At 51.7% G+C, this 27,458-nt stretch overlaps 1 protein-coding gene across 6 annotated transcripts in view; it reads right to left on the bottom strand.

The window, feature by feature from the left end:
• Positions 1-1,601: 1,601 nt before the first annotated feature.
• Positions 1,602-27,458, bottom strand: part of AGPAT4 (1-acylglycerol-3-phosphate O-acyltransferase 4) — a 104,862-nt gene continuing 79,005 nt past the window's right edge. For 3 of the 6 annotated variants that reach the window (XM_019749823.2, XM_019749817.2, XM_019749808.2), the window contains 7 exons: positions 26,035-26,204; positions 13,176-13,337; positions 12,095-12,248; positions 10,606-10,708; positions 8,587-8,662; positions 4,015-4,213; positions 1,602-2,143 (listed from right to left, as the gene is read on the bottom strand). In XM_019749823.2, coding sequence (XP_019605382.1) covers positions 2,049-2,143; positions 4,015-4,213; positions 8,587-8,662; positions 10,606-10,708; positions 12,095-12,248; positions 13,176-13,337; positions 26,035-26,204 — 959 coding nt within the window. In that variant the 3' untranslated portion in view covers positions 1,602-2,048. The remainder of the gene's footprint in view (positions 2,144-4,014; positions 4,214-8,586; positions 8,663-10,605; positions 10,709-12,094; positions 12,249-13,175; positions 13,338-26,034; positions 26,205-27,458) is intronic. The other 3 variants (XM_074333788.1, XM_074333787.1, XM_074333789.1) reach the window with 2 other exon arrangements.

The following is a 27,458-nucleotide window of genomic DNA, read 5'->3' on the forward strand; positions in this document are numbered from 1 at the left end:
GGAGGCAACTTTTTAATCTTTCATTCCTTATTCGTGTAGTGCCTTAAGATTCCTAACGTGTGCTTACACGTGCTGCCTCGTTTACTGGAAGCCCCTGAAGTAGGCGTTCTCCTCCCCATGTTACAGACGGGGACACTGGGACTCCAGAGGTAAAATGGCTCGGCCAAGGTCTTTCAGTGAATCAGCTGCAGAGTTCCGTGAGGGGGAAGTGCAGCTCAGAACGTGCCCAAAACTTCCAACTGCTCCACTCAGGTGCCCGGCCACACGGGGGCCCCACACCCAGGCGCGGCCGACACAGGAACGCACACCGGTGCTGCTCCAGGAGCCACTCTCGTGCCTGAGGTGACTGCCGGCTTATGCCCACGAATCTGTCCTGTGTGTTTTGTGGGAAGGCTGCCTTTGAAACCGGCACGTGGCTTTACACAGGGTGTCAAATGCATGGCCATCAACCCTGCGCTCAGCAACGCTAGCAAGGGGCACCTCGGGCCCTGGCCTCACCGGTACTCCCTGCCCACACTGAGCCAGAAGATGTTCCCCTTTCACTTCTGCAGATTTGAATCAGTGACACGCGACTCATGTATCAAAGCAGAGCCTCTCTCGAGTTCTTCCATCACTCCTTGGCGTCTCTAGTTGGGTTGTGCTTGGTAAACACTCAGGACTAAGTGCTCAAACAGGAGAGCATGATTCTGGATAGAACGTGCCTCTCTGTACGGTTCGGACAAGTTCTGTGTGGACAGTCCGTGCCTTCTACAGCCCCTCGGCCAGGCCTGCGGTGGGCGCACGTGCCAGGAAGGAAGACGCGGCCTGTCAGCGCTCACGCTCGTAAGTACCGTGAGTCCACGTGCCAATGCGTCTCGGCCTGAGAGGACGTACTGTCCAGTCGCTAACTGTTCTCTGGAAATACTAGTGCTTTTTTTCCCTCGTGGGTTTGCGTTCGGCATCTGTTGATTGGCCACAGTTTGCAGGAGTCCTGTGTGTGGCCCATTCTCCAAAGGCCACATGCCAAGGAGCAGCATGAAGGTCTGGGCTTCCAGAAGGAAAGCCGAAGCCCAGGGGCTCCTCGTACCCCGCTGTTGGCTCCACTCTGAGCCTGCCTGGTGTTTTTATAAAGTGAGCCTGCATTATGTGGGGGACCCAGTTTCCGCTTGCTACTGAGATGAACAGGGGATGAAAAATCGTCTCTCAGATCACGACAGAATGGCCAGCCTTCATGTTTATGTTTAAGATCAGTTTCTTCAGGGAGTTGGGCATCCCTTCAAGACTCAGGCCAGGCAGACTCCACTGCAGAGAGACTGGGGAAACCAAAGCAGCCTTCCAAGAGGCCTTGTCGCTGGGTCCCACAGACGCACTCAGCACCTGCGTTTTCCTTAAACAAATGCTCACGGGCTCTGCATCGTGTCTGCTGCCAGGAGTGGTCATCAGGGTGGCATATCCCCCCCCAGGAGCTGCCCCTGCCAGGCCGAGTCCTCCCCCCCCACCCCCCACCCCCTTGAGTGCAGCGTCCGGATCACGGGGCTCAGAGCACCAGACACGCTGGAGGGTGGGATGGAAGCGGGGGGCCATCTGTGTCAGCACCGCAGAGGAGCCAAACAAGTATTTTTTGGAGGCATAATTTATTCATTTTACCTACCGCTCCTTTCACTCTGTCTCTGGCAATCAGGGTTACAGAAAACAGCACCAAAGGATGAAAGGGGACACTCCCCCTCGTTCCCCATCCCTGCCCGCCCCCTGCGCCTCACACCCTCTGAATGATCACGGGACAGGGCTCGCACTCAGCAGCACATCATTCTCACTTCTGTGTGTCCTTCCTCGCGCGCGCGCACACACACACACACACACACACACACTCACATGAGAGGAGAACTGAAACCCACTAAAGCATAGGGAAGAAAATATTGAAGCTATCTTCCTCCCCGTCTGGGCATTGAGCCCAAACTCCCGGCGTTCCCAGCAGGGGCTCACCCAGCTTGGTCACTGGGTCCCAGCAAGGATGACAGGCAACGTCCACCAGTTCCCCAAGGTCCCCTTTGGACGGCACGTGTCCTGGGTCAGTCGTTCTGTTTCTGCTTGCTGTCCACGTTGCCGTAGGCAGACCCCTTGTCAATCTCCGTCACACCAATCATCCATCGAACGCCCATGGAGGCTGCAGACACAGGAAAGCAGGGTGTCAGGAACCCGTGGGGACTCCAGGGAGGTGCCGACAAGAACCCTAGGAAGGCAGCTGTCTGCACGTCTGTCGAGAGCTGGCAGACCCGGGGGCCTTTGCATAATCTCCGCCTCCCCGTTAGCCGTGAGTGTGGGCATCAGGTCTCACTGGACTGAGTGGCATTAAAACAAACAACAAGGCTCTTCTGTTGGCAGGACTTAATCCTCCGACACTGGAGGTGAACGGTTTGCTAAGCCATGCCAGCCATACGCAGGGCATACAGAACTCTGCTTCCTGTGTGATCCCTGAGGCAAAGAGCAGTCTTTTGTGACTGCAGGTGGGATGCACAGGGCACCCTTCAGTAAAACTTAATAAAGAACACACCGGGCGCCTGGAGAATGCAAGCGTTCAGGTGCCCACTTGGTGCCCCGCACATCCCCGTGTCGCCTTTGGAACAAGTATTAGGGCAGAACAAGCCACGTCCCTGCCTCCAGGAAGCCTTTCCCCCCGAAAGCACGATTTGGTGCAAACAGAGAAAGGACAGAAGCCGCGGGAGAGCCCAGTTTACCCCCCAGGAAGGCCAGCAGCCGGGTCCAGCGCTCCCTGGAGAGGGCACACGCGAGCTCCCCGGGTGCAGGGGCCACGTCTTAATCACCTCGCTGTGCCCAGCACTGAACACGGCCTGGCAAACAGTCCCTTTATAACATGCGTCTAAGAATGGACAGCTGGGTAATGGCTGACATCTCCAAGACATGTTTACAGAGCGTGAGCTCTGGTCTGTGAACTGTTAGAGCGACTGGGGTGGGTGAGTCCAGCCAGGACGAGGCCCACGCGTCCTGTGGGTCAGGGCAAAGAGCAGACTCAGCCTGGGCCCAACTCTGAAGAGACTGCGACAGGAACCCCTGTCCTGGCATGAGAACGTCCATGCAGGGGAGATGGTGAATATATGTTACAGAGAAATAAGAGGTGCTAGAACACGGACTCCACTGCCCACAGGCTGGGGAAGAACAAGAAACAGATGCAGGGCAAAGTGTAATAAGGTTCAGGCTCATGGCTGATGAGCCCTTGGTCTGGGGGGTTGGGGAGACAGAGCAGTCAGTTCCTCCCAAGCTCCTGGGGACCCTGTGTCCCCTGGGGAGAGTGCCTTCCTCTCCAGACGCGGGGAGATGGGGCCATTTCTGAGGGGCTGGCAGCGGGGCTCCCTGTTACAGGGAAGCCCCCACATTTCCCTCAGGGTCCAGGAACACAGGTTCCCCTATTTGTAGGGCAGGAAGCAAGCGCAGTGACTCCTGGCTGCCCCACAAGTAGCAGTGTCAGGGAGGTGTGGCGGGACGAACAAAGGGCAGCAGTTTGAAACTGCTGGTCAAAGAGGCAGTAGGAGAACTGTCACTGCTCAGGCACTGAACGCCTCCACTCGATGACGTCAGTGCACGTGGCACCAGGGAGCGCATGCTTTCCCGGAGGCCGAGGCCTGCATTGCATGGCAGAGCCTTCGTCAGTGCCTGCTGGGCCCAGGAAGTGGTTTTCCTCATCACAGAGGAAGTGATTGTGATGAGCAGAGCTGTCTGCAGACGCTGGGCCGTGGGGGTCCTGGGGTCCCATCACGGGAGGATGTAAGTAGCAGCTGCATTGCCACCCCCGGGGAGTAGGGGGCGCCCAGCACTGGCGAGAGGCTGGGCACCCAGGTGTGACCTCCCCGGCCTGCCATCTCCATGTGTGTGAACACTGGTCCTGCCACCTAGTTTTCTCTGGCAACCTGCAGGCTGTCCTGCCCTCCAGAGGGCGTGACAGCCGTGCTGAGCTGTCCCCACTCGGCCTGCACCCCTCCCTGGCCAGTGCCCCTCACCTGTCTCTTGCCCTCCACTTACCCACAAAGAAGACGAGGACGAAACTGGCCAGTGTGAGGGAAGACCCACTGCTGACCATGTTGACGAGGAACTGGAAGAAAGGGTACAGCAGCAGCGAGGCCCAGAACACCCAGTTCAGGAGCGTCCAGGGCCGGCGTGGGGGCACCATGGGCGTCTCCGGGAAGGTGCCCGTCCTGTAGTACTCCTCCTGGAAGGCGTCCTGGGGACAGAGCAGGACCGAGCACTCAGACACGACCCGGGCCCCTCCTGAGTCCCTGCTTCTGAGGGCAGCTCAGAGGCCCCTGGGGGCCGCCACGGGGCCTGCAGCATCCCACAGAAGGTGAGCCTTCACAAGACTGCAGTCGGCTGTCGCCTTCCTGTGGGGACCCGTGGACAGGCAGGACCACTGCGGCTGTCACTGAGCCTACGTGTCGGAGCTCCAGCTTTGGTCAAACCAGCCCAGTTGTGTCTCAGTCTGTTCCTCACTACCTTCCTGCCTGGGCAGGTGCCTGGTCTGTAGGGCAGGAGGTAATGCTGTCCACATGGGTCAGTGGGGGGAGGAAATGAGACGCTGTGCTGAGCCTGGCATTCAAGGAATGCCCTCAGGAGAGGGTAGAGGCTGCAGCCTCGGAGGAGGACCGGGCAGCTGTGAGCTGGCCTTCCCGCGCCCAACCCATGACACCAGCACCACCACACCTTGGGGGCCTCACCCGGGTTCCCACTGGGTCCTGGTGGTGCCCAGCCCCAGCTGCCAGGCTGTGGGGTGCTGCTCAGGGGCAGGGGGCCAGGGAGCGTGAGCACTGGACGCCCAGCCCCGCCAGTACCAGCAGCACTGCCCTCTGGGCCTGCGGGATCAACTGACTATTGTGACTATCGAGACAGCCAGAAACGTCAGCAGGCTCCTGCCCTGACTTGTTGGAATGATTCTCATCTGATAGCCCACCTGAAAAAAGCCTGCTGGTCCCCATCTAAATCTCCCAGGGTGTGCGTGTTGCTGAAGGGTTTGCAGGGCCTTTACTCTCAGTCCCAACAGGAGGCACCTGGGGTGCACAGGTGAGCAGGGAAACTCCAGGCCCAGGCTTTTCATCAGGGCCCCATCCCAGGTGCACCCAGTGGGACCCATGGAGCAGTGTCTTCAGGCCGTTCCTGCTGGTGAGTGACCTAGCAGGACCCCGGAAGCCACACCTGAGTGCTGCCTGGCTGGGGCGAGGGCACTGAAGGCAGAAACTGGCAGCCAGGCCAGGGCAGGTCACAGCCCTGAGAGGACGAGGGCTGGATGGTTCAGAGTCACAACCATGGGGAGTGTCCCCATTTCTTCATATCTGCAGCTATGGTAAAAACACCTGGGGGCCGACAGTGTGCACACCCAACAAAACTCTGGGCCACACCAGCCCCCAGTTTGCGACCCATCTTAACCTATTAACATCCCACTTCTCAAAGGAGCAGTGTCTTCTGGGAAACCGGCTTCCGTATACAGTGGTATCGGTTTTTTTAACGCAATCCGTTCCAGAAGACCGAGTTCTGAAACGTTCAAAAACCCAAGGCATGGTTTCCCCATAGAAAGTAATGCAAAATGGATTAATCCATTCCAGACCTTTAAAATCAACCCCTAAAACTGCAAATTTAGCATGAATTTTACTATCTAATGATACCATAGGATAGATCCATAAAATCTTTGGCGTTTGTAAACTGAAATTCTGTCAACGGAGATGTTTGAAAACCGAGGAACTACTGTACACTTCAAGTGCTGAATTTTTTTCCTTTAACAACTTGAGATAGAAATAGCTAAAGTGTATCATACTTTGCTTCTTTTCCAGTCAGGGTGTACAGAATAATATGCTTTTTTGACCACTCAGTGTTATAAGCGTCACACACCCCTGCTGGCACCCCCGGCCCCTTCCCACATTTTGCAGAAACATCACTTGTCCGTGAAATGGAAGTCAGAACTGCTGCCCTAAAATCTCAAGCTCAAAGTCCACAGAGTTGCCTTTCGACACCACACACCTGAGACAACGCCACTTCGACAAGCTTGGTGGCTACCAAGACGTTTGGCATTCGCCCCAGACCCACCTAGGCTGCTGGGAGAACAGGAACCACCTGGAAATGCCAGGGCACGATCGTTCCTTGACACTTCTTCCCATTTCCTCTCAGAGGCACTGAGGGCCACTTCCACTTACTGGTCAGGGGTTATCCCTCTAGGGAACAGGCTGGCCTCATGGGTCTGTCACGGAACCGGGCTGTCACGCCAGCCCCTGAGGAGAGAAAGGTCCTGGCCTCCAGCACACGTCCAGCTCTGATGAAGGAGCTGGATGATGTGGGCACATCCCGTCATTGTCTGGACCTCAGTTTCCTCGTCCGTAGTGTAAGAGCTTGGGACTGTTTTGGGAATGCCTTCCAAGCTGAACACTGTCGTTTGAACGCAAACAGTGTGAGGAAAACGTCCGGAGAGACTTTACAAGGGGACGGGATGGTGGCCCTGCCTCTGCTAAAAGCCCAGGGGCTCCGTTTGCACAGTGACCACAGCTCTCCTGCCTGAACACAGGAGACAGGGCTAATGAGAAAAATCCCCTTTGCTTTGACGGGGTCTGGGGGCCTCATTTGTTGTAGATTTGTTTGTGTGGCTCTTTACAAAAAGGGTTCATAATTTCTTAGGCCTTTTCTGAGCGCATTTTTCTTATTTGCTAATGGTGACATTTTTTTATACTGCCTCAATGATGCAAGCAGAAAGCAGCACACGGAAAAGGCTGCCTCGCGCAGGAAACCAGAGGGAAGGAAGGTACATCATTTGGGGTTCTCTGTCAGGGCCCAGGCATGAATCAGCACAGAACTTGGCTGGCTGTGCTGTGCTGCAGTGCCTCCCCGCTCCGGCCTGTAGTCCAGCAACACGGGGCCCCCCCAGGATTCCATTCCTTGGAATTTTGTGAAAAAGCGTCGGGTAGTGAGTACATCTCCAAACGCTGGGTCTTCAGACCCCCTGTGTCAGGAGCAGCGGCCTAGAAATACACATTTCTAGGTCTCACCACAGACCCACTGAGAAGGATCTCTGAGTTGGAGGCGCAGGTGGCCACACCATCCCATGTTCAGGTGACAGGTACACTAGTCCCCACTTACTACTTATAAGAGGAGACGGGAGAGCTATGCCCACCACCCACCTGGGAGCAGCGTTTTAAAGGCATAACCAGAAAATAATTCCCTTAGGAACACAGGAGTGACTTCCTGCTGAGAGAATCTCAGGACCTTTGTTCCAGAAACAGCAGATTCGTCGTAAGAGCGTCTCAACTTAATCTGATGCTGGTAATTTGGACCATATTCCTGACATTCTCAAAGCAGGATTAATATTCTTACTTGGTAGTCAACGGAGGGCCCATAAAATTCTGTGATTGTCTTCTCTTGAGGAACGGGGAGAAAAGACAACAAATGCCAGCCAGTCTGTATTTATGGAACTTGGCAAAAGGAAATCAGAATCCTACCAAATGTATGTGATTCTAGCTAATGAGCTGGTTCGGGCTTAAAATGTGTGATGATCAGAAGTAAGCATTTACTGTGTGGTGACACCTGCTTATAAACACGCCTCCTCACCAGGTGGAAGCTAAATTGTTCTCCGTTTGTAAGACCAAGCAGTTATCGGGGCATTAATAATTAGACTCCCTCTGCTCTGCGCTTGTCTTGAAGGAGAGAAACCAATGAAAGAAAAGGCCCTGCTCAGAGGAAGGGAAGACAAAGTGTGGGGGGGGGGCGTGGAGCTGGACCACAGGCCGGAGCGGGGAGGCACTGCAGCACAGCAGAGCCAGCCACGGCGGACCGTGTGTGGCTTCTTCTGCTAATGCCCGCCATGTTTTCAGCCCAGACAGCCCAGATCGTGGACCCAGAAGCCACCAAGGTCATGTGTATTGCTAAGGGGAGACCATCCAAAACATTTCTGCCTTCGGACCAGAGGCAGGAAACTTCCCAAGGACTGTCGGGCCTTCCTTCCTTTTCTGTCCACTACTCCTGTAACATAGTTCCATTCTTTCGGTGGGGCCCTTTAAAAACTGGTTTGCTATATTCTTTTCCCTGTTGCCACGTAGAGCATCAGCTCCAGGGCTGGTCGTAGCTGAGTGTGGGGGCAGAGCCCCAGAAAGTAGTTTACAGGCTCTCGGCCTCACGTGGAGGGGTGCTGGCTCGGGTAGTAGATGGCCGTCAGCTGTGGCTGATGGGCCGTCAGCTGTAGCCATTGAGCTGTTGGCCACTAATATAACTGCTGCGGCTACGAAGGAGAGCCGAGGAGAGTGGAGGAGAGTGGAGGAGAGTCGTCGGTGGGTTGCAGACAAAACGGACAGCAGGTCGCACGTCCAGTGAACTCAGCCTCCAGTGAGACTATAGTGGCATGACTCCCCTACCTATGGCTCCGTGGGTGTTCCTTTTTGGCCTCACCATGTCCTGCGTTCTTGTGTGGGGAGCGGGAGCAGAGACCCCGCCGGACGCCCTGCATGACACTGAGTATGAGGTCTCACCCAGCAGGAAAAGGCTGGCCACCACCGTCACCTCCCGAAGGCCCCGCGGTGTGCCTCGACATGGCTGCTCGGATCCCGCAGAACCGCCCGCTGCACTCACCTTTTCCTGGTAAAGCTTGTGGAGCCAGGCTGAACACTTGTCCTCATCCTCTGGGACTTCTTCTAGAGGAATCCGCCTGCAAAACAGAGAGAACAGCTAGCAGGAGGGGGCCAACCCAGGCACCCCGAACGTGGTTTCAAAATCACCATGCTTGCCATCTTTCAGCCTCAGTGTAGGTAGCCCAGGTCATGAGGAAGTGAAAAGCGTAATCCATCTGCTAGAAAGGGGGGAATCCATACCCGTATTGGGCAAATACAGGCCAGAATGCAGTCATGGCCCATGAAGGAATGGCCGAGAGGACACCTGCCTCTTTCCATCCTCCCTCCCACCTCGTGGAGGGGCTCCGGACACCTGATATTTGCCTCTGCAGTAGAGGGCAACACTGCCCCAGTTTCCACATGAGCCAGGCAAATATGAATCTAAGTACAGGTGGTAATATGCTCATGCTTTGCTCATCCAGGTAACGACTTAATGCAAAGTATCTTCCAGCAGATGATTCCTTTGGCCTCTCGGGCAGTGTTGAAGCAGACTTTCTGCAAGGCTTTTGCCAAATAAAAGGAGGGGAACTAATGACCCTCCCTGGTGGGAGAAACCAGGAGGCCCTGCCCTGGCTCAGTGGCTCACTTTGCCCACCAGCAGTAAGTGAGACATCCCAGGGTGGCCCAGACTGGTGCTGGAAGGGCTGACATAAAACGTGAAAAACTATCCTGTTTAGTGGGCAGCCACCACACCAAGGAGACTGGCGTGAGTAGTCTTCCTCCGAGGCCATCAGAGTGGACTGGCTTCAGTGGGCGAGCTGGGTACAGCTGGCCGTCTCCTCCCTGATTCCCACCTATGACTCGGGAGGTGCAGTTACCTGAGCAGTGGCCTGTGGAGGTCAAATAATCCTGCATACTGACTGCTCGGCTTTCCCCAAACACCTCAGGCCCAGCTGGCCACCGAGTGGGGCTCCTTCAACACGAAGTCGGGGGACAAAACCTCCCTTTGCTTCCGGGAGAAGGCCTCCTTGGGAAGGCAGGTGCTTTTCCTGCCCTTGTAGGCCACACAACCGAGTGATAAAGCAGATTGTCAACTGCAGCGTTAGCAAAGAACACAGTAGGCATTATGATGCCGCTTTCCCATTTTTAAGGGGTAGCCACAGTTGTTTCAAGGTGGAAAGCTATTTAACTCAGGCTGTCAGTCGCCAACACCTTGCCAGGAAGCTTTAAGTTCGTTCTACAGTGTGGTGGTGATGACCAGGCACTGACTTTTCCTTGTGCTGTGTTACAATTTAGCATCTGTAAGGTCTTTAAGAAACAATCAGAATGTTACAGGACACTGGCTAGTGCTGTGACAGTGGGCGTGTCATGTGGCCGTGGCTGGCCTTCCGGGAAGACCAGTGCCGTCCCTGAGCCCCGTCACATGTGGTTTTAAGGCACAAACCCGCATGGCTTTACTGTCCACCATGCCTCTCAATTGTTCCCCACTAATCTCGGTAACGAGGCAGACGGCGAGGGTCAGACCCTTTCTGTAAGTCCATAAACAGGCGAAAAGAACTGGTTTTTCTAATACCTTGTGAAGTGTTTTCAATAAAATCAATCTCCTGGACTATAACACCCAAGTGAGACACTGCTAAAATGTTCTCCGTTTGCTTCTAGACCTCCATTTAAATTACATACGCACTTATCTCTGTGCATTTGTATGTAGCAGACCCATCCTCCAAGAAGATAATCCCTTGACGCTCTGTCTCAAAACGGCTATAAAATATGGCCTTCCACCTGAGCGCTGCGGTTAGAATGAGTTGGTGAGAAGACCAGGAACAGCTGAGAGCAAAGGACTCACCTGATTATTTACAATCATGGTGTGAGTCTCCTGAGTTCATAATATAAATACGGACTGTGAACAAGTTCAATCCAGTACAGCCTGCACACAAGAAAATCTAGGATGGACTTTCCTGGAAGAAGGGCCGTAGGCCATTTGTGATTTATTTATGTGGAGGTGGATGTTCTCTTTTCTGGAAAGGAAACGTAGCCAACTTACCTAACATATAAATCTGCGTGGTATTTCTTTCCATTTAGGACTCCCAGCAATGTTGGGTTTTCATTATTTCTGAAATTGAGTGTACAGTCATATACAGCTGAAACTATAAAAAAAATAAAACAAATACAAAGCAGTATATAGCGTGTGAACCCAATTTCGTTCTGTAGATACACACATTGGAAGACAATCATCAACGAGCTAGCTTGTTATCTCAGCATGATGGCATGACTGGTTTCTTCTTCATGCTTTTCTGTAATGTCCAAATGTTCTCCATGGAACACATAGAACATCTCGTAATGAGAAAAGCACACTATAACTTAGTAATGGAAAACAATTATCACTGAGGTCAAAGCAGGTTAAAACAATACTGGAATGTCCCATCCAGATGTATGAAAAACGCCAACATTGAAACAAGTATCAGTAGTAAGCTAAATCAATCCAAAGCATACTTGCTAAGGACCAGTCCGAGCTATGGCAGCATAACCGCTCTGTGTGCAGGTAGCTGTGCACTGCGATAGAAATTCTTGTGGAACAGAGCTCAGTCACGTGAAACACAGCTGAGAAAAAAATCAAGAATCTGATTTGATTGCACCAGCGTGGGCCACACCACAGGAGTCTGCTTGGCGTCCATACCACACCACCTGACCCACATCCCTGAGCAGACCCGGGGAGGAGCTGGGGGCCTCGCAGAGGAGACGTGAGGCCAGGCCAAAGGGCAGGGCCGTGCGGTCATGGGTGCCGTCTTTCCCGCCAGGATAATGCCAGACTGTCCCCACACACAGCCTGGCACCAGGGGGACGTGAGAAAGGCCATGCTGCCCACGGCCCCAGCTTGGCCCTTCCAGCCCCTTCGAAGGCAAGGGGCATGGGGCTTTGGAGGGGGCTGGCTGCAAGGCGAAGAAGAAAGAAACATGTTTCTAGACTGAAGGGACAGGATTGAAGAGGAGATAGACCTCCTCTTCAAGAGACCGGAAATAGTTGTTGTTGATATTTATTGTTCTCACCTACAGTGACTTAGGGCTCCAAACTCAGGGCCAGCTGCCACAGGTGACAAAGTCACAGAGTTCATCATCTGGAGGCAGCTGGTGCCAACATATGTGCAAGAAATGCCAAACAAAACAAAACAACAACGTGGGCTAACCTGGTGTGGGCTACGCTGAGCTGAACCCAGGTGAGCAGCCAGGATTCCCCAGGGCCCCACAGCCTTGCAGTACCAGAGCTGAGCATTGGAGGGCAGTGTTCGCTCAGCGAGATAGAGATGAGAGAGAATGTGTGTGTGCTTGCGTGTGCAGGCAGCAGCCACACCTCCGACTCCAGGTGCCTGGACCCTGGCTAACCAGGAGTGCACATGCCATCCTTGTCCCCAGTTCCCTCCCCAGACTGTGAGGGTCCGCGGGGTAGCACTGCGAATGACAAAGCTGTGCATGTGAGGGGTGCAGGTCAGCTTCCGGGCTGCAGTGGGGAGGCTGGGGAAGCGGGGTCATCCTTACCTACATTTCTCAAACTCCTCACGGTGATGGCGAAGCCCTTAGTGCGTGGCAGCAGGTGGTACTTGAGGCTGGGTAGCCCCTTGGCCTGGGCCACCTGCATGCTGATCTGGTGCTTTTTCTCCGTGAACCGAGTGCCCTCGCAGTGAATCAGGAACTGGAAGACACGGTGGCGGTCACATATGGCCCTGTGGTCACACAGGGTCACAGTCACACGCCGTCTCCCCCGCCCCCGTCATATACCTCAGGCCCGCATGGTCCCACAGGAGGCTTTGGGCAAGGCCTGAGTGGGGGTGGCCTGGCAGCTGCACGTGCCCTGGGGTGGGCCAAGGCCAGTATCCCTCCGCTCACGGCCCAGGGTAGGACCTCTGGGTGCTGTGTGTGTGTGTGTGTGTGTGTGTGTGTGTGTGCAGCATCCTGAGTGTGTATGCATGAGAGACGAGCATCCTGAGTGTGAGTCTGTGAGACGAACGTCCTGAGAGAAACGAGCATCCTGAGTATGAGTGTGTATGTGAGAGTCGAGCGTCCTGAGTGTGTGTGTGAGAAATGAGCATCCTGAGTGTGAGTGTGTGTGAGAAATGAGCATCCTGAGTGTGAGTGTGTGTGAGAGACGAGCGTCCTGAGTGTGAGTGTGTGTGAGAAATGAGCATCCTGAGTGTGAGTGTGTGTGAGAGACGAGCATCCTGAGTCTGAGTGTGTGTGAGAGACAAGCGTCCTGAGTGTGAGTGTGTGTCAGAGACGAGTGTCCTGTGTGAGTGTGTGTGAGAGACGAGCGTCCTGAGTGTGAGTGTGTGTGAGACAAGCGTCCTGAGTGTGAGTGTGTGTGAGAGACAAGCGTCCTGAGTGTGAGTGTGTGCTGAGTGTGAGTGTGTGTGAGAGACGAGCGTCCTGAGTGTGAGTGTGTGTGAGAGACAAGCGTCCTGAGTGTGAGTGTGACGAGAGCATCCTGGGGATTCCTTTCTGCATGAGAGGCGGTGTGTGCAGTGGGGCGGGTGGCCGGGCAGGTGTGTGGCGGGTCAGGCTGCTGAGGTGGGTGCCTGGGGCTGCTGGGCACGGGTGGCAGCTGCTCTGGGGCCTCACGTACAAAGTACTTCTCGGGGTAATCCCGGAGGTGGAGCAGGCTCTTGGAGACAGTCTTGCGGTCCTGTTCCCACTTGCGCGTGCAGAAGACCATCTCCGTGAAGTACCACATCCAGCCAATGATGGGCACGTAGGCCAGCTCCTTCTTGGCCAGCACTTTGGAGCCCTGAAACAGAGGAAGGTCCCAGATGCCTGTGACAGGGCAGGGGGGCCTCTCTGGCAGCTGCTGGAGATCTCACTAGAAAAAGGAGTGAACATTGGTCCAAAGGCCTAAGGGGACAGTCCAGAACGCAGTAAATCAAGAAGACAATGACCCTGGAGCCTCCCCACCAGTTACCTAGAGGTCAAGGTTGTGCTGCCGCTGCCCCGTGTGAGGCGGGGAGGAAGGGGGGCTGGCGCTCAGTGGGGAATGGTTCATGTCTGGGCAGGCACCAGGCACAGTCAGGAAATGGAAGGTCTTGGGTGTTCATCAGCCCGGGGTCTCCAGGTGAGCATTGTTCCTGATCGCTAAGCCCATCATGCAGTTGTTTACCCAATTCTTTCCATGACTCACTCAGTCCTCAGCCAGAGCAGCTGGCTCTGCAGGGCAAACATGCTCTCCTTTCACAGACTAGGAAACAGGACCAGAGGGTTCTCTGGGTCCTGCAGCCAGGAAATGATGGAGCTGTGAGTTAAACCCAGATCACCAGGTCATGCTGGGAGCTCTCCATCCACCCCTTGCCAGCTCCTCTCTAAAGCTGTTGGGCATCTGCCCGAGGCTGGCTCACGACCCAAGGATTTGGCCCACCAGCTGGGCTGCTGGGCACGAGCCCCTAACCCACTGTGTCAGACCAGGGGTCCAATGGGTAGAGGGGCCAGGGGAGGCACAAAAATAGCTTTTTATCTAGTGGATTTAGGGTCTATATTTTTCACCCTTAATTTTGGGATTCACCAAGATGCTCCTTGAAATAACCATCATCGGTCAACAGCACAGATGGCTGAGGCGGTGATGTGGACAGTCAGGGTGGCCTTAGCCGTGTTCCTGGTGACAAGTGTGTGGTCATGCCCCTGAACCTACAGGCCTGGAGGTGAGGAGAGCGATGCTTCTGCATGGCCCTGTCTCCTCTCTTCCCGTCACATCCATGACAGTTACGAAGCTCCGGCAACAGGCCGTATCCCTGACCCACTGCAGACCCCAGAAAGGCAGAACAGCCACTTGCTGCCTTTACCTTCAAAAAACAACAAGCATCTTCCCCCTGGGGGAAGGAGAAGCACAGATATCTTTCATGTCCAGTATCTCCATGTCTTCACAGGTTTTGTTTTGGTTTTTCCCACAAATCCAACATGCAATTCTCTTGAACAAAACCAAGCCATAAAATCCCCGTGGGTCACAGAACTCGCCGTGTGTGGGGTGAGAGTGTCCCATGTGCCAGGCACAGACTATACACTTTATATAAATCCTGGTTAATTCTAAACCAATAGGACTAGGTAGCCCATTGTACCAGTGATCAAACTGAGGTTCTGAGATGCTAAGTACCTTGCCCAGCATCACATAGCTAACAGCTGGGGAAGCTGAGACATTAAGCCAGGTTGTCTGTTGAAGGCCAAAGTCCACGGTAGACGTTAATGAACATCCCGGGACCAGACGCCGGGCCCCCCACCCAACAGCCACTGCCCCTTCCTCTTTTGTCAGACTCTCCATTTTGTTTCAAAGGCCACATGCTCAGGCTGCAGGGGTGACCACGAGTAATGCCAGGCTAGCCCAGCGTCCCCCTGAACGCTTTAGCTCAGTGTGGGCATATGATCCAGTTCTGGTCAAGGTGACTCAGAGTTCTTCTGGGAGGTACATATGTTCTGGAGTTTCTGGGGAGAGTTTAAACCCTGAGAATAAGTGAGATGGCCAGGAGAACTGGCTGGTTTTCATGCCATGCACACGGTTGCTGAGAATGTCATGGCTTTGACAGTCATGTTGCAACCCTGAGACAACAGCCTAGAAATGCTGAGGTGAGCGGGGCACCCAGGCAGGAGGCACCTGGCTGCAGCGGGCAGTCCTTTGAGGTAAGGAACGTCTTGGCTGAAGCCACCGGAAGCAGGTATCTGTATGCCGTGAGCTGGCTGGGGCCTGAAGAAATGCTGTGAGCAATCCCTGCTATCTTCAGCTTCTCTCTTTTAACATGGGGTTACCCTGAAGTCCTGAGAGGGTGAGCAATGGCCCTGACTCCTGCTGTCTCTGCCCTAAACGAGAAGGAAATGCCTGCCACTCAAAGCAGGAAAACACACTGCCTTGCAAATCACCACTCTCCCTACAGGAGCCATTTAAAAGCCCATCCACTGTGTCCACTGGGGGCTTCTGCCTGTGGGAGACCCCCTCTTCAGCCCCTCAGCCCTCCTCCTCTGTCAGACGGGATATGCTCCATGTACCCTGCTTCCTTCACTTCTGTCACCTCTCAGCTTACAGCCTTTAAGATGAAAACAACAAAAATTCTTTACTAATGAACTAAACGTATCTTCTTGATAGATTAAGACTATTTTTAAAAATGACATATACCTGAACTTATTCTGAAAATGATTTGTGGCAATATGAAACATATAAATGATAATAATCTGCTCCAAGGCCAAGAGAGGACCATATGCTCTGAGTCGCAGCCGTTGGGTCTGGGGGTGAGTGGCCCAGTGCCGTCAGTCTCACTGTCTGGAGGGGCAGAGTTCTCTCGGGGGTATGTCCTATTAATCGCTCCATCCCACACAAGCCAAGTGGGTCTTAGTGGTTGGCCTTTGATGACCTGCTAACAGGAAATGGCAACTCCGTGATACGTACTCTAAGTGTAGATGCAAGGAGGAGGTGACCTCGAGGTCTACGTGTCCATCACCGTTTACTGCGTTAGATCACTGAAAACCACTGACAAGGCCCACGGTAGCAGGTGTGATGAATTACAGTATGTGTGACACACTGTCCAGTGCACAAGGCAATACTACAGAGCAGGGGCAGCAAACAAGGGCCCTTGAGGCACATCTGCTCACCACCCGTGTTTAAATAAAGTTTTATCACACCGTGAGTCTTTCGTGTACACATTGCCTATGACTGCTTTCATGCTGCAACCGCTGAGTTCAGTAGTTGTGCCAGACATGATACCAAATAGTTCACAAAGCCTGAAATACGTGCTGTCTGACCTGTTATAGACAAAGTTTGTCAACCCTTGATTTACAGCCACTAAAATTTGTTTTCTATGAATATTTAATGGCTGAGGACATGCTTATTTATAACACTGCATTTTTAAAGATCTGGAACCAAAGCTGAGTCTATAGCCTGATGAAAAAGAGTAAAACAGAAAAATAACAGCTGTATCTGGATGGTCAGATTAGGAGTGGTTTATTTTATTTGATTAGATTTTTCTGTTTTCTATCTGAAAACTACTTTGCAGTGTCCCTCTCCCAGTCACTTTTAAGCAGCGGTTGCCATCAGCATGTGTTCCTTCTGGAACATCAGTGAGGCTCTGGATCAAAAACAGCCGATGTGCTTTTGATGGTCAAAAGGAACAAAGGACACATTTCTGTTTTTTGTCGCATGAACACATCTTTCAACCGTAACACTCTGGTGTTATCATTAGGCCCAAGCCTTCATGTTGATTATGTTACTTGCTATAAGACATTTTAAAAATATTAAGATAGAAACTTTTACCTTCCAAATCAGAGACATTTTACTCGATTTCCTGTCCTCAGCAGGGACGGTAGGATTTGGTGAAAAGCTTCGGAGTCAGTCCTGGTCCACTAGGCCCTATCCTGGCCCAGCTGTGGGACTCTGACTAAGATACTTACCCTTCCTGGCCTCAGTTTTTGCGGCTGTGTTACGAGGAAAATAATACTAACCTCAAAGTGTTGCTGTGAAGATTTAAAAACATACGGAGACATTGACAGTAGCAGAGAGTTGAAAACCTGCCACACAGTTGTTCAATGATCTGCAGCTATTATTGTCACACAAAGTAAGTGCCATGGTTGAATGTTCCTGAATTCAACTCATCGCCTAAGCCAGGCTTCAGCATATAGAGTAGTAACAACAGACTATAATAAGCCCCAAAGGTGACACCTCCAGCCAACTGGTCAACCCCTGTGCAGAGACCACACAGAGCTAGAAAAAAACTGCTTTAAGGACACCCCGAGAGCCCATGCACGGCAACCCCAAGATTGTGTGGTTCTCGCCTGTGTGTGAAAAAAATGAGCGGAGTCAGGACTTTGTAGGTAAGGATTTCTCTAACATGGCCAGCCACCTGCCGACTGATAAGATACAAATATTAAGGGTTGATGCCAGGTTTTAAAATGGTTGGAACCAATAAGGCTCCTTGTTCGGTCACCTTTGCGTGACCACTCCACAGGGACAGCAGAGAACAGAAATAGGGGCTGAGACTAGTCAGCCAGATGCTCCTGGTCAAGATGTCTGCATGAACAGTCACAATGGTCTCTGCACAGGGTATGACCAGTTGACTGGAGGTGCCAACTTCAGGGCAATTGTCATTGCCAACATATAATTCCAGAAGGCATAGCAATAGTCACCAGTTAGTCACTTGGGTTCACCCAAGGTAATTTATTTCTAAATACAGAAAATATCTGAATGGGAATTCTTCAGTGAAACTTTGAAAACAGGTGAGACTTTAAAAATGAGCAGGCTGAGACATCCACACTTTAATGTTTGAATTTTTTCTTGACTGTGAGCTGGAGGCACAGTTGCAGAAGCACCTGTTTGGTGGAGACCACCACGCCATCTAGCCAGGTCACTACAGAGGACCAGCAAGTCAATCACAGCTCAGGCTCTTGATGTGTGATACGTGAATTTAACCTCAAAACCATTCTGTCCTTGCAAATTCATTACATACCACCTTCGTGCCAGACACGTGCCAGGTGCTGGGAACACAAAGATGGATATGATTATTCTAGGGCTTGAGATGCTAAAACCTAGTGGGAATAAAAGAAGAGAAAGCCAGCAATTTCTGATACTTCTGCCACTAAGCTCTGTGAACAAGTTGTTGAACAGACACGCTCTCTGACACGAGCTGGATGCAAGAAAGGAAAGGATGAGACTAGCGCTTGTCTCTGAAATGTAAGTCCCTAGCTATAGTAAAATGCGGGAGATAAGGCTGGAGCTCAACATAATGAACCAGGGGTGTGTGTGTGTGTGTGTGTGTGTGTGTGTGTGTGTGTGTGTGTAAAGGCAAGAGACTTATTTTGTGCCAACTAGGGTAACAGAAATGTGGCCTCATTCTGCTTACGTTGCATTTTTTCTTTTGCTTTCTCCCTCCTCCGATGCTAAAGAGGAAAATGCTGGAGACTTTACACTACCAGGAAACTCTCAAGAGAGTCTGAAACAAAATGAACACTGTTCCACAATTAGTCACAGCCCCAGGGGAAATGCAGAAAACAAACATGCAACAAAATGCTCTGAGAATTCGACTCTCGCAGACGGGAAATACACATACGTCATGTACGGAAGTCAAGCAGAATGCTTGGGAGCGGTTTGGCTCCTGACAGCACCACCCACCCGCCCACTACTCCCCCCGACCCAGCCCGACACTGTTCTTGGTTTGACCTGTGTACAGATGCAGGAAAGGAGGGGCATGTGGGGACAAACAGCAGCTGCTCAGACGGAAGGATTTACAACACCTGACTCGAATCCGTGGATCAGGGCTCCAGGACGAAACAGATGAGAGTGGAGGTCCCTGCACAGGACCTGCTCCCCGTCCCTGGGCACAGATGTTGTGGCCCCTCCCCAGCCTCTGATCTGAATGGCCAGCCTGAGTCCTTCCCGGGGTGGCCCAGGCCTAGTGAGACAGAGCAGAAGGCTCCAGGGGTGGGGTGGGGTGACAGGGAGCGCGTTCCAGTGCCCGGCACCTTCTCACCAGTGGGCGCTTGATAAACACTGAAGGCAGTGGGCACATGGGGGCAGAGGAGGGCATGACAAGGCAGAAGCGGTCAGCAGCACTGGCAGTTTGCTGAGGGCGGCGGTAGGAAGAGCAGGGAGGAAGCCAGCTGCACTGCTGCTGTTAGGAAGCCTGGATTTGTCATCGGCGGCTGTGATCCGACTTCGCTTGCTAAAGACATTGCCGGAGAAGTCTATTCAATCAGAAAGCAGACCTTGGTATGTCTAACTCAAGACTGCAGTTTTAAAAATAAAGCACATGCCCACATTTCCACGAAGATATGCAGTTATGGACTCAAGGTGCATCTGTACTTCCTGCGAGCTGCTGACTTCTTTCCTTGGCCCGTGGCTCCCTGGCTACCTGGACAGGAAGGGACTTCACCTTGTTACCAGTCTCTGTATAATCCTTATCCAGACAACCCAGATCCCAGCATGTCTGGCCCAACTGGTGAACATTTAGAGGCAAAAAGAGGTGCCTGTGCCCACTCTCAGTGTAATGGGTGGTGCCTGGAGTACTGTGGACACAGCTGCTCGTTTCACCAAGTGAGGGTGAGGGCGGAAAGTGGCAGAGTGCGTTTCCTAAATGCCCACGTGATTCCAGCACTGAGGGTGCTAGGAAGCGGCCCTAAGCATGGCTGCAGGTGTATCTGTCGCAAAGGGGGAAAAAACCAAAAAACCCTTCTTCACATCTAGAAATTTCTCGTTGCTCTTTAGCCAAAGAGAACTCGACAAGCACGTATGAAGCAACTGGGATAAAGGCGGTACAGCCATGGTTTGTTTCTATTGCATAAAAATGATGGGTGGTTTCAGTTGCATGGGGACCCAGGGCTAGAACGGCGGGTTCAATCCCATCGAGTAAAACATTCAAGCTCTTGTCTAACCTTCACACCTCATTCTACTATAAGAAAACATAAATGAAGTGAAACTAGATAGGGACCAGGAAACGAATAATTATTGCATGCCTAATCTGCATTAGGCATTCTATCTATGTTCATTAAATCAGGACATGTATTCATATACCTTATATATTCATTAAACCCTTAAAACAGCACGAAATGGGAATTGTTAACTGAAATTCAGAAAAGTCACATAAAACTCCCCAAGGTCACAAAGCTGGTAAACAGAGGAGCCGGGGTTCAAGTCCACACCAAAGCCACTGTCTTTTTTGCCTTCACATCTATCTCTCCCTGCCACGCTTATGTTCTAGAATCAGAGCAAGAAAGAAATAATTGTTCCTGATAGCTGAGCATAGGAGACATAGGTTCATCTTCCAGAGCATTTACTTTTTTGCTAAGTTTTAGATGTTCAAAACAAAGCATAAGAAACCTACAGTTTTGGGGAATGTTACAATTGACGGAGGTTTATAGGAAATAACACGCACGTAGCCTTTATAAACCAGTCTGCGCATTTTTCCTGCAGAAAAATTTTAGTTAGAAACGTGATCCTTTTATAACCCAACTTCAAGAAATGTTGGTTTTCAGCTGCGTGTGCATTTTCACAGAAAGAACCATATTTAACATGAGTGACCAGAAGCATCCTGGTAAAATTAAATCCCAATACCAACAGTTTGGCTTCAGTTCTCGTGTCAGCTCCTGAGTGATTTTCTAGGGTCTTGGGACATCTGCTGGTTGTCTGACCCACAGCCAGCATGCAGGCCACCACCTCTGCCCAGGCGAGGACAGCGACATGGCAGCATGGATGGCCAGATCACTGTGTCTGATTTGGTTCAATAAGTCCAAAGTCACCCTGCAGCAACCTGAGACAGAGCTGGAGGCCAGTGAACTGAGACTGTGTTTTGGGGGAATGTGTTCGCCTGGCCAGGCCCAGATGGGGAAGAACGTGTTGGCACAGCCAGGGACCCTGGCGACTGGCCACACCCTCACCGATGGGCATGGCACTCACAGTCTCCCTTTCGGTCCCTACCTGACACTTCCCATCTCTGCCCCTTGCCTCATAATTATACCTTCTAGTCCTTATCAGATCCCTCAATCCCTCGTCCCCTCCTAAAATTATTCCTATTCTTCAAGGCCTCATTCCATGTCCTTACCTTCTGGCAGCTTCTACCCTGAGGGCTAACAGTCAGTGTGCAGGTAAGCCCCAAAATGTACCAGTTTGTTAAAATATTGAAATTCTTCCCCACAGATTGGTAAACAGAGCTACCCCAAACACCAAAATTTGCCCCCCAATATTCTACCCCAGGTCTTCCCTGAAACCACCCCAGTAAAAGAAAGGATACCGAGATGACAAGGAACCCCTAGGTGCCACTGCAGGGGCTGACTGGGTATCCCCTCTGTCTGCCCGCACCCTGCCACCCCCTGCAAACATCCTACCTCTACTGTTGCCCTCTTCGAGCCCTGCTGTGGCAGGCAGTATGCCCCTTCTTTATTATAAAGTCCTTGACGGCAAGGACTGTCTTGCAATCCGTCTTTGTATCTCTATAATACCCAGGACAATGTGTTCTACAGAAAGTACACACAGTGCATTTTTGTTGGATAAATATCTGAAGACGTAGCGATCGTTATCATCCTCAGTCCTCATATTCAGAAGGCAGCACAGAGTTTAGTGACATCAAACAGAGTGCCTTCTCCTTCTGAGCAATGATTCCACTTTCTTCTTTCTACCTCTCCCTATACAAAGACAAGCAATGAAAATTCAATCCGTTTTCTGGTTGAGCGGGAACGTATCTCCTTAATAATATTTACTAAATGGAAAATATGAGTGTCCGAGACTAAACGTCATGCTGTGGGTGGCAGGCAGCCTCTACACTGGCCCCAGGGACCCTTACCTCCTGGTAATGACACTCTGGGCAGCCCACCTGCTTCCCTGGAATGAGGGCTGGGCTCATTGAGTCCCTTCCAACCAACAGAATACATTTTCAAGTTTCGGTTATAAAAAGGCTGTGGTTTCAGCCCTGGGTGCTTCTTCCCCTCTCTCTTGCACTACTCTCCCTGGGGGAAGCCAGGTGCCAGGACCAGGGGAAACCCTGAGAAGAGGCCCTGGGGAGAGATCAGGCCTGGAAACAAACACATGAGTGAACACGGGGGCAGAGCTCCCTCCTCCCCCAGCCAGCAGCCTGACTGCAACTTCGAGATGCTTGCCAGAACCCACGACCACACAAACCAAGATAAGACTTGCTTGTTGTTTCAAGCCACTTCATTTGGGGCCTTGTCATGCTGCCATAGATAAGGAATCTCTGTGGCTTCTGTAAAGATCTGAAGAAAGCATCCCAGTTGGCCTGTGGGTTCACCCAGCCACACCTACCCAGCAGATGAGTATCATAAGAACAGCTGCTACGTAAGGAATGCTCGCCAGCGCCTGGCGCTACTCAAAGCCCAGACAAACGTGACCTTACGTAACCTTACGGGGGCCACATGCACATGTTGCGATGGCCAAAAGATAAGTAAACATGGACCTGAAGCTTCAGAAGCCTTGACTTTTTGCATTGCACATCCTGGTTTGTTTGGCTCTTTGGTGACACACGCTCTCAACTCTCCTCAGGTAACTCTCACACCCAGACAGTAGTCAGGGTATTTGTCAAAGGTCATAACCAGAGCCCACGCCACGAAATGCCAGCTCGCAGAGGAACCACAGCGTCCAGGGACAGGACACCAGAATGACCACACAGGGCTCAGATGCTTTATATAATACCCCTTTCTCCAGGATGTCTGAAAATTTCACTTGCTTCAATTTAAACTCACTTTCTCTTGAGCGGTTACATGGGAAGATGAAAGAATGCCATCAAGAACCTTCCTTCTGTCCCTTCTCTAACTCCAGAAGCATCTCTGACTCCTCTGACTCCAGAAGCATCTCAACATCATGTGTTATTTTAAGAAAAGAGATGAATCAGGTGATTTTTTGGGGGGAAGGTCATTTAAGACAAAAGGTACTGCTGAACAATGAATGTAACAAGATGGCATTTCGTTTTTTTCAAAGGTCATAGAAATGAATGGGTGACTTTGGAAAGAGGCCAGGCAGCTCATCAGGAACCATGTCTTCCCACTGGACCTCAGCTGCTCCAGGAGACACAGAAAGATGGCAAATTGTCTCCCAGGAGAACATGGCCTGGAAGCTTCCCCCTGAGCTGCCCAGACTCCGCCAAGGTCACCACCCCCTGCCTCAGCCTCTCCAGGCGGCAGGGGCTTCACCTGAATTTGCACAGCCCCAGTTCTGGTTGTTTCCCAGTGCTTGGTGGAGAGAGCAATGTGGTCACCCACTGGCCCTTTCCACCCTTCCCATGGTTTTGGAGGTTTGCAGGGCTCCTCAAAGAGCAGCAAGAATCGGAGATGCATCCCTCTGCCTGTCTCACTGCTGGGTGGGGTCTCCTGAAACTCCAGGTACAGGAGGCCTGCTCACACCCTGTATGTGCAGCCTCCATCGTTTGAGTTTTAAGAGGAAGAAACAGAATGCTTCCAGCACAGTATTCATTTGAGAAATCCAGGTTGGGATGAAAAGACCATTTCAGGTTGGGGAACCGGGGTTCTGTGTGATCACGTTCAGTGCACCTGCACGGCACCCTGTGCTCAGGGTGTAAAGTGACATGGATTTCAAAGTCCTCAGTGAAAACCCTAAATAGTGCTGAGATTGTTACACTCGTGAAAGCTTCTAGCTCTCAGTCCTGGGTTTCCTGCTCGTCCCGGGGTCTCTCCAGTCCTGGGTCCCCTCTCCCATCCTGGGTCCCCTCTCAGTCCTGGGTCTCCTCTCACTCCTGGGTCGCTTTCAGTGTTGAGTCCTCTCACACGTGATTCTCCTCTGAACACATGTAGGCTCCACCCTTTTCTGCTATTTGTGCCCCTGTGGCTGCTGACTCTGGGTTGTTGTACCGCTGCCTTGTTAGTTCCTGCCGGCCCCACCCCTGACCTGATGAAAGAATCCATCCCCTCAGAATGAGCCTTGCACCGACCACCAGCCAGGAGCGACGGGAAGCCTGGGGCCTGCCCACAGGTGGCCCTGATCTTGGGCAAGCTGCAGGGCCATTTCTGGAGCAGATCCCGAAGGCCTGGGGCCCCGTAGCATTTCCTCTCCCCGCCCCAGGGGAAAGAGCAGAAGTTGAAATCAGGCTGCGTACCAGGTACTCTCCTGGGGCAAATTCGTTACCCAACCAGAGGTTCTGAGCATTTATAAAACATAACTAACAGGATGTCCTAAGGATTAGAAACAGCATAAATAAGGTGAATGGCGCACGGAGAGCTGCTGTCCCTAGAGCTACCAGGGTATCAGGGGACGGCCTACAAGTCCCCCAGTGTCACTGTTATACCACAGGGACCCCCACCCCAAAGTACACAGGCTTTCCCAGGCTTGGCATGAACACCACCAAGCCACAAGCGGAGCCTGCAAAGCCACCAGCTGCCTCTAAACCACACTTGGAGTAGCCGGTGTTCCAGAAATCGAGCCCCGAGGCAGCACAACACGTCTTCAGGGTGTGAAGACACAGGCGCAGGCCTGTCATTAATCGTTTGCACCCACATGGGGTTAGGACTATATATTTTCTCTCTCCTCTCAGAGATAATGAAACCACAAAACCATAGTCAAGATCTCTCCCGAGCTGTCTAAAACAGAGAAAGGTAGATACTAGAACTTTCAGTTTGTTCCTGAAAATATATTTGAACACACACACACACACACACACACACACATGTGCACGCGCTCACACATGAAGATATCTAGTCAGTACTGGAAGAATAAATAGGAAAACAAAAGAGAAAACTGTTGGCAGGAGGGCCTGTCCTTTCCTAGAAATCCTTTCAGTGCATTCACTCAATAGCAACCCCGTTTTCTAGAAGCCTTAATGCAGCAACAGTGATTTAACACACTGTTTCCATCTCTTGAAAAACTGCTGAAGACCTTAGCTGCCTTTTGGCCATTTAATGGTACAGCAACGCCATTTGTCTTAATGACATTAATGGGATGTGTTTCTTACATCATTTCCTTCTCTCTCCTTTTGCCCCCACTTTAAAAATACACAAACGTTTAAAAGTATATACAAAATGTGTCCTGAGGCTATTGCATCCGCCTTGGCCAAGGATCTTCCCAAACAAGCAGAGCCAAACAGACCCCAAAAGCTCCGCTGTGGACTCTGAGGCTTGGCAGGCACTCCAGGTCCTGGATACCCAGGGACCGTCCCGGGGAATGTGGCCCATGGACTCTTGTCCCATCTACTCTCCCTGGTCTTCAGTCGTCTACACTGATTTTGTCTCCATGGGCCACCAAATACAAGTGTGATGTGACCAGCCCCCCACCTGTCTGCGGGGGAGAGTAACCTGCGTTCTGGTGCAAACTGTCACAGCCTTTCGTAGCCAGGGCCACACCAGGCTGTGACTCCTGTTGGAATACCGGGTCCCCCAATGACTCGATTCAGCTATCGGACAAGGCTCAGCCATTATACAGCGCAACGTGTTGAAGGGGACAAAAGTCACCTGAAGAGACCCAGACCCAAGGGCATGCAAGAAGTCAAACTAGTTAAAGAAAACCGGAATTTCCTATTTATTCTAAATTCTGCAGCTCAAACTCTCTCGCTTAGGGATTCAACTTCCTTGAGCCCAAAATTGAAAACTCAGAGGTGAATGATGCCTGTGAGCCAGGAAAGCCGCAGCGCACAGGCATGAAGGATAAGAGGCGGCAAACAAGACAAGTTCAAGCCCAAAGCTGCTCCACAGCTGTGTGGTCCTGAGCACATGATTCGAAGTAGCTTTTGAAAAGGAAGGGCGTGTCTCACTTACTCCTAAGCTTTTCTGTAAGGATCAAACAAACCAACTGCATGTAAAGTGCCGAGCCCATAGGAACAGCTGAGTAGATATTACGACGGCTCGTGAGATGTTCGTCTTCAGTCCACACCAGAAGCAAACGCAGCTGGTTCAAAACACTCCATCAAGTAGAAACTCTCAATGCGTCTGCAAGTTCTGGATGACTGAGAGCCAAAGGCAAGTTACGGTGAGAACCAGAGAAATGTGTCAGGAGGGTAAACGGGCGTCTGACTTACCCCCAAAACCCCAAAGCGCTCGGCCAGGCTCCAACCGCAGAGAAAGTCGATCTCAAACTTGTGGTTCAGAACCACGATGGCGTTTTCTTTCCCAAACTGGGGGTAGGCCTGGGGGTCCGTGTGGATGATACACTCGGTGCCCGACCACCACTCCAGCAGCATTACCAGCTCTGGAACAAAGCACAACAGACAGGCGTTTATTTCCTGCGTCCTTTGTGACCCAGGGCTGGCTCCGCTTGATGGGCTGGGAGCAAGGCTTCTGCCTGCCTGGCTGGGGGGCAGATGGCAACTATTCTAGGGGTAACGTTTTCAATCACTCCAGCCCAGACCCCAGTCCCTGAAAGGGTCTAGACACGGAGGGAAAAACAAGAAAGACTCCACAACCGTCTGCAGGGAAGGATGGAAAGCTTTGACAAGACAAATGACTTGCATTCCTTGATCAAGTACCTTGGGGAAAAATAAATCAGAAAGCCTGAATCCATCAAGAATTCATGCCCTGTGTTTACAGCAGTGTGAGATGATATACAGAATTCTTAACATCCTGCGGAATGACTAATTGGGATACTTATAAACCCCATCAAAGAACACTAAATACCCAATTTTTCTCTCGCACCTGAGACACTTGAGTGCACGAGGTGTGAGAGCTTCGGCGTGAGGACGCAGAAATCCTGGCACCTGAAGGGTGGGGGTCAGTCAGAGCAGTCACCCCGCTGGCCTATGGGAAAGTATTAAACCAGTTGTTCTAGGAGCTTGTGAAAAATAGAAAAGTCTCTTTTTCTTCTTCAGGCACCATGACCAATATGACTTTATCCAGTGAACAATTCCCAAATCTGGTAGCCTCAGGAAAAGTCTCTATGTGGAAATTGTCCAGAAAAACAGTTGAACGTTGGTGAGTACAACTATAGCTATCTAGCAGTTTGAAATGAACTGTTAAAGGTGTTCGGCAGCTGAATGGGTGGGTGTGCAAGTCCTCTGTGAAGGCCGTACCCTATTTTTATCACTGGTTAGTGGGGTACACATTCAGCAGAGGACTCACTCACTCATCACCCCCTACACACACACACACACACACACACACACACACACACACGCACGCATGCACGCACGCATGATCCTGACCCTGACCAAGCTGCATGTCTTAAAGGTTTGAATGGCTGCTTTCGGAAACCTTTCTCCTTGAGGGTGGAGATGGATGCTTTTGAAACGGAACATCAGAAACTCTCTAGAAGGCATTGCAGTCTAGTTTCTAAGCAGTGAGCACTGTGGGACTTCGGACAAATGAACTGCACAGTGGCTCAGTGTCCTAATCATTAGAATGGGGTTGCTTCCTAGGGTTCTGTGAGAATGAAGGTACATGTCACACAATAAGTTCCCACCAAATCCAGGCATTCCGTGTCTACCAGTATCATTACAAACAAACCCAA

The sequence above is a fragment of the Rhinolophus sinicus genome, linkage group LG05, assembly GCF_036562045.2.
Source record: "Rhinolophus sinicus isolate RSC01 linkage group LG05, ASM3656204v1, whole genome shotgun sequence".
Classification (NCBI taxonomy): Eukaryota; Metazoa; Chordata; class Mammalia; order Chiroptera; family Rhinolophidae; genus Rhinolophus; species Rhinolophus sinicus.